This window comes from Odontesthes bonariensis, chromosome 9, assembly GCF_027942865.1.
Source record: "Odontesthes bonariensis isolate fOdoBon6 chromosome 9, fOdoBon6.hap1, whole genome shotgun sequence".
In the NCBI taxonomy this organism is placed as follows: Eukaryota; Metazoa; Chordata; class Actinopteri; order Atheriniformes; family Atherinopsidae; genus Odontesthes; species Odontesthes bonariensis.
The window spans coordinates 21,589,782-21,600,444 of record NC_134514.1 but is presented as its reverse complement, the minus strand read 5'-3'; the positions used below and the strand labels follow the sequence as shown (position 1 = coordinate 21,600,444).

At 42.0% G+C, this 10,663-nt stretch overlaps 1 protein-coding gene across 1 annotated transcript; it reads left to right on the top strand.

The window, feature by feature from the left end:
• The first annotated feature begins 319 nt into the window (after positions 1-319).
• LOC142388409 (NLR family CARD domain-containing protein 3-like) lies at positions 320-9,735 on the top strand. The gene is made up of 12 exons (XM_075473604.1): positions 320-689; positions 1,516-1,677; positions 2,301-2,393; positions 2,651-2,831; positions 3,159-3,306; positions 3,602-3,694; positions 4,097-4,449; positions 6,831-7,037; positions 7,379-7,554; positions 7,653-7,926; positions 8,048-8,263; positions 9,027-9,735. Exons 1-12 carry the CDS (start codon positions 664-666, stop codon positions 9,399-9,401), a joined length of 2,304 nt encoding a protein of 767 aa, XP_075329719.1. The 5' UTR covers positions 320-663; the 3' UTR covers positions 9,402-9,735.
• The last annotated feature ends 928 nt before the right edge of the window (positions 9,736-10,663 follow it).

Here is a 10,663-nt window from a genome sequence, read left to right as displayed (position 1 = left end):
CTGTGTGAATGCTGGACCTTCAGAATAAAAGCATTATTCTAACTACAGAGGATGTATCACTGCGAATTGAGATTAGAAATGAGAAACGATACACCTTGAACTGTGTAGTTTAAACGAGAGAAACGACGAAAGAAGTGACGAAACTAACAAAATAAATGTTTGAATAATCCATGCCAAGAGACATGTTATTTTATAATCCGTCATTACGTTCGTGTAATAAGATAATATACGTGTCTGGGTCAGTGTTTTGACGTCCAACACTGCAACACTCGTGATATTTTGCCATTATTCTGAAACATTGTGCCCGGAAGTTAGAAAACAGGAAAGCAGTTTATAATCGAAACCATAAATCGCGAAGAAGAGCAGGCAGGGTGAAGCCTTAAGACTCGGCTCGTGTACTTAAAGTTTATAGTTGACTTTATATGTAGTAATCGTAATCAAAACGTTTGTATGTATGCCCGTGTGTTAATGTGGCCTCATGGAAATGTTCGTATAAAGTAACGTCAGAGAGTGACAGCCTGTAGCTGTGGTGACGTACACCAGGTATATTCAGGTGTTTTTTTTTCTTTCTGCCGAGTGGGAGTAACTGCGTGCAGTTTGGTACAATTCTGTTCACTAAAACCCATTGTACACCTGCGGCGCGAGGCGGTGTACCCCCGGACCATGGACTCGGACACAGAAGTGGAGAAGTGGGTGTTCATATCTATCTACTGAGACGGCTTACCGCCATATTTTATTATCTTGCTACTTCCTAATATTTTCGAGAAACTGGGTTGATGTACTTCCATTAGTCAGCGCTGTCTAGCGCCATTTCCTTCTTCTTTTACTTGTGCTTGATTTACTCGCTTAAGTTTTTATTGTATTCCTCTAATCATTAGTGGGTTTATAAGTATTAAATACAGTCTTTGTGAGTTTATAACTTAATCTCTTTAGCTGTGGATTGTCTATCTTTTTGTTAGTTAACTAACTGTTCTCTAAAGGTTACAAACAACTTACACTGATCAGCCACAGCATTAAAACTACCTACTGGCAAAGTGACACTGCTCATCTTGATACAGAGCAATGTTCAGCTGGGGAAAAAAAAGTTTCATCCCAACATTAACATGGATGTTATTCCGACAGCTGCCACCTATCTCAACATTTTTGCCAGGTGAACAAATAGTTTGAAGTGCTCACCTGGCCTCCAGACTCCATCCATCCATTTTCTATACTCGCTTAATCCAATTCAAGGTTGCTCAGTGGCTGGAGCTTATCTCAGCTGCCAGTGGGTAAAAGGCCTTTTACAACCAGGCTGGTTGCCATTCCAACATAAAGACAAATGAATAACCAAGCACAGTCACTCCAAGGGTCAGGTTTCCAAAACAAGTCTTGGAAGCACGAGGAGGACTTTTTCAGGTATTAGTCAGGTGCTCATAATGTTACGACTGACAGGTTCATTTACCTGTAGATGTGTTTACTGAAGAAAGAAGTTGCTCTCGTGCTTTCATGCTGACAGCCCTCTGTTCACGCCCTCAGTATTTTCACCAAAAGGAAGGACGAGGAGAAGTTGAATAGGCCACCTTCCAGCTATGGTTCCATGAAGAGCGACAGCGATGACTTGGAAGAGACGACGGTGGAGGAGGGAGAGGAAGTGGAGGTCGCAGTGCTCCCTGAGCCACCTACTCGAGCAGTGACTGGGTACGTCCTATGTTTCGGAGCATTACCGCGACTTGTCTGCATCTTTAGGCATCGTGGGGCATCTGATTGAATTGTTGCTTTGACCTACTTGCAAGCTAGTTCGCTGCTACTGCAGCTTGTTTTTTTTTAAACACAATTTATTAAACTCGCTCTGAGTTTCAGTTTAGTATGACGTGCAAATCAGTTTGCAGAAAATTAGCCATATTATTGACACGCCATCTTAGAGTGATTCTGTTCATTTTATCAATTTTTTATACAATTACCTGTCCACCAACTTGACTGAAAACGAAAATATATCGACACCAAAAATTATACCAAAAATTAAGCACCTAAGCACACTTGTCTTGCATAGCAGCAAGGGGTGTATGCTAGTGCCATTCAGTCCACTGAAGAAGACATGCTGATTTTATTTATTTTTTTCTGCTGTGATGCACTCCAGTATCCCATCAGACCGAAGGGTCACCTTTTCCACTCATGTTTTTTTATGTCAAGACTGAAACTGTTTGGAACGGCTTATTTGTGGAGACCCACAAAACATCTGAATGCTGCAAAGTTTTGGTGCTTTTAAAGTTATTAACGTGAGACTTCATACAGTTTGTGCTCCTCTGATTAATGTTTGCCAGGATGCAGATGTTTCGCTGTGCGTCTCCAGAGACGCTGTACACCATAGGCACGGAGCAGACCAAACCGCCCGGAGCGCTGGTGATTGAAACCAGGTGAAAGACGCACGCTCAGTCACACACTCGTCTTTCATTCCACATCTCTTCAATGAAAAGCGGAGTTCTTGCTCATTATTTTTTGATTCAGGTGAAAGAGCTCAATTCTTTCAGAGATGATTTTTATTTATTCACTTGAACATTGTCCATGAATGTTTCGAATACTTTTTTATTTTAAATGTAACGGCTGAACGTTGGGTTTTTTCAAAGTTTTAAAAGAAAACCGAGGGTTGAATAAGCTCCCTGTTCATTCTCAGGTCTTCTGATCTGGAAGGTCTTTCAGACATGGATGACCAGGATGAGGATGAGGATGAACCTTTGCTAACTCATTCCCCAGAGCCACCTGAGCCCCTTGAACTAGAAGATTCAATGCAGACCAATGAGAACAACCAGCCAGGCAAACTGCACCCAATGCAGGACCTGCCTCACATATTCAAAGTTGGTGCATCCCATTTACTCCTGTTTTTATTTTCTTTCACAAAAAATAAGGTTTTTTTTAGACAAGGATGCATTTGACTTGACAAATAATACTGTAATAGACTGATATAAACCAATAATACACAGTTCATTTCCCAGCTGGCTTCACCACTGTACTGCTAACGAGGTCATCGCTATTATTTCTTTAAAATAATTTATGAAAACCTTGTGTTTTTTTAAAAAAAAGCCCCCGATTCTTCTGTTTTATAGATGTTTAAAATGTATTTTATTTAATCTCATTAGGCAGTACATTAACGGATATTTTAATATTTTACTGTCCGTTTGAAGACTATCCAGAGTGCCCTGACAGGCCTCACCAAAGGGGAGCTGTTATCGTTTAAAATGAGGTTTTACCATTGGGAACGCAAACTAACCCTGCAGCAGGCGATGGAAGGAGACCTACTTGATTTTGTGGACAAGACGATTGAGCTCCTTGGTACGTAAACACAGCCGTGGCGCGGACAAGTGTGAGCAATGCAGGTGGAGCTCAATAGTTTGAAAAGCTTGTCAGGAGTGACGATGGCAGCGCTGACTTAAAAATTTTTGAGCTCGACTGAAATGCGGAATAGATTTTGAGTTGCAAATGATTCTACAGCTGGAACATTAATGGCTTCACCTTCGAGTGTATTGTTATAAGAGCAAGTGTGGATGCTCGTAAGGGGGCACAGTCCCGGATGCACTCTCACTGATTGCTAATTCTTTTGATTCCTGTTTAAAATTCTGCTCCGCAGGCCTGGATCATGCCCTCTCACAAACCATAGAGACCCTTCGAAATATTGATAAGGTGGCAGAGGCCAATGAACTGCATGATAAATGCCAGAGAGGTAAGTGGGCACTTGACTGCTTCTATCCCAACACTGATTCAGGGGAGATTTGTTCTTGTATTTCTTAGATATTTTAGGGAAAAAACCTGTCTGGTTTGAATAGACCTTAATAGACCAGTCCTAAATGCTTTTCTGTACTTAGTTGATATGCTTTCCGGACTGGAAACCGGTGCTATTTGAGCAGGAGTGATATTGCTTCAGTAAAGTAAAGCGTAACACGTTCCTTCTGGTGTGAATGTATGAGCAACAGTGCGGCTCCCATAAAGCACAAGGAGTCAGTGCTGTGAGGTTACGCTTTCAGCTCCAGATTCAAAACTTCCTGTAAGCATGCAAGCTTGACCGAAATATTGAGATGATGAACACAATTTCCTAACTCCCCAATTTGTTTTTCTCTGCCGTCAGCGTTGGTTCGTTTTCAGATGAATAACAATTTACGCTCCAAACACCGGATCATTCACGAGGGGATTGTTCAAGCCGGAAAGCAAAGCTTTCTGAACAAAGTCTACGTGGAGCCTCAGATTTCTACTTGCAGTTATGGGGGGGTCTACCCCTCCCACGAGCTCCGACCACACCCTCCGACGCCTGTCCAGGTTCCGGGTCCCGACACGTTTGTCAGCGTGAACAATCTCTTCAGACTACTGAAAGATGACGGCACGCCTGTGAGGACGGTAGTGACCACTGGGCTCGCAGGAGTTGGAATGTCTCTCTGTGTGGCCAGATTCTCCATGGACTGGGCTGAATTCCGTGCCAACAGGGTAAGATCTGCCTGAAACACATAAGATAATGTTTTATCCATGTCAGAGGAGTTGGAGACCCGGTGAACCTTTATATTATGCACTGATTCAAATGAATTGAATGTCAACTTTTGTTTTGGTAACAAAATAATTTTGGTAACTTGTGTACAGTATATCGTTCGAATCGAAGAGTTTAGCTATACGCAAGTGAATATGAGATTCAATCGTACTTACTCAGCTCCTCTAAGTACTATAATACTAATGATCTAAGGTGCCTCTTGCAATCTAACTTTGGTGATAAAAAAAAAAAAACGGATCCACAATACTCTGTAGAAGGATGGAGAATGTCGAGGATTGTGATGAAAATATGACTTGCCACATCATTATGTCACCTTAATCGTCTCTCCAAATACTGGTCTGGACCTCCCTGGATTATAGATAACAGCATTCTGTGCTCCGGTGGTGGACCACAGTGTAGGGAGACAGTTCATCTTCACAGGTCACTGCGTTTGTCTCTTTTCCCTGCAAGCGGTGTCCTGATAGTTCCAGTTTAGGTTATATGCAGTAGAGGGGGCATTCACACTTGGCAGGTTGTTAGAGTCACATGTGTCACTGAACATACCTGACCAATGTGTGTGTCGTTTAAGTTTTCATTTTCATTTATAAATTGTTTACCCGTCTCAAAAAGCAAGTTTTAGTCACAGGATCCAAGGTGTGAATGATTGTGAAACTGCCTGGGGAGGAGAGACAATGCTGCCTTGTAGGTGCTGGGAAGGTGATACCTCAGACCACCTCCGCTACTCAAGGAGGGTTTTTCAGGTTGAACATGCATAGCTTCCTTGATTCGTCTCTCGAACCATCTGCCTTCTCTGTCCAGATTGTATACTTTACTGTGCTCAAAACAGTGTCCCTTTTCCTTGAGATGTGGGTGCACTGCTGAATCCTGACCTGAAGAGCTGGCTCAGCTGGTGTTTGGTCTCTCTCACATAGAGGTCCGCACACTCCTCGCTGCACTGCGTACACGACGCAGTGCAGTTTGTGTTTGGGCGTTTCGTCCTTTGTCGTTCTTGGGTTTCAAGTGCACTGGAATGTCATGTTTGGAGAAGATCCTTCTAAGTGTCTCTGAGACTCCTGCCACATATGAGACTCCTGCTTACAGTATGTGTGCACCTGTTGTATTGTTTGGCCCAGATTTCTTCACTGATTTGACAAAGGCCCAGTTTTTGGATATCCACGGGTTTGAAGAGCGTCTGTATTCATTGGAGTGTCTGTATTCCTTCTGTTTTTCTTCAGCTCTCACAAACGGTGTAGAGTTCTAATGACAGCCGGTTTGTGTTGTAGTGGATGATGTGAATCGAAAAGCAGGTACTGGTCAGTATGTGTGGGTTTCCTGTAAACCTCAGTGTCCTACATCCTCTTCAATGTACACAGCACTGTCCAAAGAAAAGGCAGCTTGTGTTTTGCAGCTTGTCTTATGCACTTATTTGTTCCCTAAATTGTATTTGTTTTCTAAATTGTCTTCCCATTTGTCTAGGTACCTAACTTACTGCACTTACTCTAGCACTAGTTATGCTCTTAGCTGTTTGGTTTTTGGAAGGAAATGCACTTATGATTTCTTGTGACCTGAAGTTCTTTTGCCTACCGATGTGGAACACACTTATTGTAAGTCGCTTTGGATAAAAACGGCTGCAAAATGACCGTAATGTAATGTAATGTTTTCTTTCACATCCATATGAGTGATCCGGCCCACACTAGAACCACTCTGGTGGAAAACCTTGCACGTAGAATCAAGCTGTCCTCGAACTGAATGTGAAAGGTCTATGACCTGCCATTTACTGCAGTCCGTTGGCAGATATATGTATTACTGATGAAATCACAGTAGAATCCTCAGTTTGTGTGTTCTTACTCTGGTATTCTTTTAGTATCTTTCATGTATTTTACTTCTTTTATTTTACTGTCACTGTCATGAATTGATATAACTTAAGGTTGTCAACTTGTGACTCATAACTTCCTACCCAAGATGCATTTTGAAACCGACGTACACTGGGACTCGTGGACTTTATGAGGCTGTAATATGTTACGATGTGTGTGGATGTTTGGACGTTTCTCGTGGGATAGCTCCCTCCTGTCCATTTAAAGTGTTCTTTGTCAACTTGCTTGCTGCTGATGGTAAAACCAGCATCTTCATGCGTACAGTCTATGTGTTATGAAGAGACAAGTTCTCGCAACATCTCCTTTTCAGCACTTAGTGTGGAATTTCTGATAGTTTTGTCTTGGGAATATTTGATGTAAAATGTTTACCATGCCACAGATGACCGTTGCAAATGGCTCTTCCTCATAATTGCATTTGTTTTGTGGACATTTTGTTGATGAATACCGTTTTCTGTCCACATTTTCCGCAGGATCTGCAGTTTGTCATCAGCTTGTCATTTCAGTCTTTGTGGATTCTGCGCACCAGAACTGACCCTCCCGAGGACATGTCCTTCTGCAACGTGCTCGAGTACTTTCTGCCCGATCTCAAATGCTTAAAGTACCTGCAGGAAGAGAGCTCGAACTTTCTCCTCATAATGGACTCTTACGATCAGTATCAGGCTCCTCTTGACTGGAAGGTATCCCATCTGCAGACATACACCTGACACCCATTCACTCATAATTGAAGCAAATATTTCGAACCTGAATAATGCAGACCATCAACAATAGAAATGATTAGAAATTGCAGATTATCTTGAAGCACACTTGTGTTTGTGTGCAATGTTGACTGCAGCAATAATTTGAATGGAAAGTAGCAATGGTGGATGCCAAATTGCAACTGTAAAGAGATCATTCTGTGTGTCCTAATAGAATTGTTTCAGAGATATAAAATTGTCAGCAGTCCGGATTAGACATCGGTTAGCAGGTGATGATGGAAAACTTTGACATTTCACTATTCTTTTCGGGTTTGTCTCTCCAGAATGCTCCTGTAATCAATGACATCAACACCCCGGTACATCTCGATGTCCTGACTGTAAATATCCTCCGAGGGAATTTGATTGAAGGGGCCCGCAAATGGATCCTGGGGAGACAAGCTGCCGTCTCACAAATACCATCTAAATTCATAGACATTGTCACTGAAATACAGGGTTTTAGGTGTGTGTGCTGATTGCGTTTGTTGTCTAACGATGTCCCTGTGCTTATTATTAGTTGTCGAATCCATATTTAATCTTTTGTCACTTCTTTTTCACCAGTGATGAGATGAAAGACGAGTACATGACCAAACGCTTCACTGAGGGCAGGCAAGCAGAAAAAATTATAAGACATTACAAGCGTTCGCCGACACTTGACATTCTTGCTCGCCATCCCTTTGTCTGCTGGATTGTGTCGGCAATGTACGGGGGCCTCTTGCGTTCTGACGACTACGGGACTCACCCTCCCAGACTGACGCTATTTCTCACTGAGGTGATGATCATTCAGATGAATCGCAGACTGGAGTTCTACTACGGACAGCCGCAACATAGTTTGGTAATGTTCAGCAACTCGTGGACCGTTTGCTTTTTGGTGCTTTTGCTAGTTTTACTAAATGTTGTTCTGATGAGCAGCTTACTTTCAGTGACAGAAGTAGCAATGTCCTGCTTTCTCTTAGAAATGGTCGACCAAAGACTGTAACCTACTGATGGGCATGGGGAAGATGGCCTTTAAGATGATGGAGAGAAAAACCAGCGTGTTCTTTGAAGAAGACGTGAAGAAAGTTGGGCTGCCGTTGTGGGAGGTGGTCGTGTCATCGGGCTTGTGCTCTGAGCTCCACACTACCGCCTCCGATTGTAGACGGAAGTTCTCTTTTATTCACTACACCTTACAGGTAAAACGATTTAGTTCCTTTTCTTTGCTTCTGCATGGGGCCCGAAATCTTGATATTTTGAAGAAAACAAATTTCCGAAACGTCCGTTAGCTTGATGAACTAATATGAAATTAAGTCTCGTTTGCCAAGACAAAGATGCAGTTGCAGTTGTTCAGTTTCAGTAGTGATTGTTATATCAAGGAATTAGTTAGTTTTTGCATAAATCAACTACCCATGCTGAAATTTACTTAGATATTTTGACTCAAATCACTGTTTAAGACTGATATCAACTACTCGCATTCTGCACCTTAGTTTTAACTCCCTTCATTTCCGTCCAGCTGTCACTCAGCTTTCTCTTTCTAAATGTCTGACTGATAAAAGGGACTGAGGTCCATCTGGTTGGTAAACAGAGGAAGTAGATTGTCTCCAGGTGTGTAAAGATGGGCAAAATGAGATCTTATCGAGGAGGCGAGGCCAAGTTTATTTGTTGCGTTTGCAAGTGGTCACAAACAGTTGTGGCTTTGCATGTCTTTGAACCCAGGAAAGGTGTATATTGGTGAATATATGCAAAGTTTAGCATCTCATGAGTACAAAGCTGAGTTCACTTTAACCCTGAGACCCTTCTTAAGTCATTCATCCTCAAATTCTGATATATCTGCACATATAAAAGAACTGCTGTTCAGTGTAAAAAGGTACTTGTAGCAGAATCTGAACGACTTAAAAGTGTAACCTCAAGACTCATTAAATTACCCCCCCCCACCCCCCCTCTCTCTCTCTCCTTTAGGAGTTCATTGCTGCACTGTATGTCTTCATGATGTTTCACAAAGAATCTAAGAATGTTCTGGACGCTTACTCGGACCTGAAGCCGAAGTTCTTGACAAACACGTCCGCTGAAGTCCTTGTCCAGAATGCTTTGGCGCTAACCTTAAGCTCTCCGCTGGGCCTCTACGACATGTTCCTGCGCTTGTTGTGTGGTTTGATGTCCCCAGATTGCCATTTCAGTCTTCTCAGGGGGTACTTCTACCCGCACAGCTACCCAAAGGTGGCTAAACTGGATGAGGTGCAGAGGCTGCTGGAGCAGAGCATTCGGAAAGCTCCTGAAAACAGGGTGGAAAACTTGAAGGAGTGCCTTAGAGAGCTGATCCAGAGTGATGATTAAATTGGGAGTCAGAGGATTTCATAATTACCGTGAGCATATTGGATGAAGAAGGGCACTGCCGGCTCTGTTCAGTGGAAGTTTCTGTCCCAACATAGAAGTTGTTGTTGAAGAAAATGCGACGCTCCAATCTATGACGGCACTGATTGATGTTATTTACTCGCATTACACCCCTGCTTCTTTTTATTAGGTCACCAGAGGGAGTCAGTGTCAATACTTTTAAAGGTGCAACAAACAAAACACACTGGGATTCTATGCATTCCTGTACAGTGTACTATATTATATTTGTTTTGTTTTACAAAAAGTGCCAGGAAAATATAGGTTTTTTCTCATTTCAGTCTCTGGTCTTTTTTAAACCATACAGAGTATACAAAAAAAAAAAAAGACCATTTCGCTGTTTAATAACACTATATTACTAACTGATTCAATATTGTACCATTCTGTCAGATGGTTTGTAAGATATTTGATCCAATGTGTAGTTTGGCTCCAAAGTGCATCCTTAACGATCCTGTGAACAATTGCAACGCAAAGTAGTTAGCACTTGTTACGTGTGCAGTTTCCAGGCAGTGACGTGCACCAGGTTATGAAAGAAGCTTTGCTCACAAATTGACATAAAAAAATGTTTTTTTAATTAAACTGGGGTACGTCATGCTTGCTGAGGACATACCAAGAAGCAGCGCAGTGCTGAGCATGGCTAATGGGTTCAGGAGTGTGCTGCCGTGGAGCTGAGTGACTTGTTTGGGGAATAAAATGTTTTTTCCTGCCCGAGAGAGACATGGGCAGACTAAGTAAAGGGTGAAAAAAGGGAATACTCATTACTTTTGTGTGCCTGGTTTAACATAATTAAATTTTGCTGTATGAACAAGTGATTAATCTGTGTAATTTAAGTTTTGTTGAAAGAACTAAAACGGATCTAATTGAAACAGTAAAGAAGGCATCACTTCTACTAGTTCATTCAACAACTAAAAAAACCCACCCTATAAAAACTGACTCACAGTTTGATAAACCCTAACAGATGATGTTGACCCAACCCAAACGCTCTCATTCGATATGTCAGAATTGTTTAATGCAAAGGAAAACCACATAATTGTTTGGAAATGTTTGTTCAGTGTTGTTACTTCAGGCACCTGATTATTTATTTTTTTCTAAGAGCGTGTGCTTTTAGTTTGCCAGACTAGCCGTTTTGCTTTCCTGCCATCAGTGCAGATGTTGGCCTTTGAGGAGGCCCCTGAAACCAAATCAAATTTCCTAAAAGGGGTTCTGCT

Excerpts from the sequence above, each read along its gene's own strand:
- LOC142388409 (XM_075473604.1), top strand. The coding sequence starts at position 664 with ATGGACTCGGACACAGAAGTGGAGAA. Across the intron at positions 690-1,515 it reads TCGGACACAGAAGTGGAGAA|TATTTTCACCAAAAGGAAGG; the intron begins GTGGGTGTTCAT and ends TCACGCCCTCAG. Across the intron at positions 1,678-2,300 it reads CCTACTCGAGCAGTGACTGG|GATGCAGATGTTTCGCTGTG; the intron begins GTACGTCCTATG and ends AATGTTTGCCAG.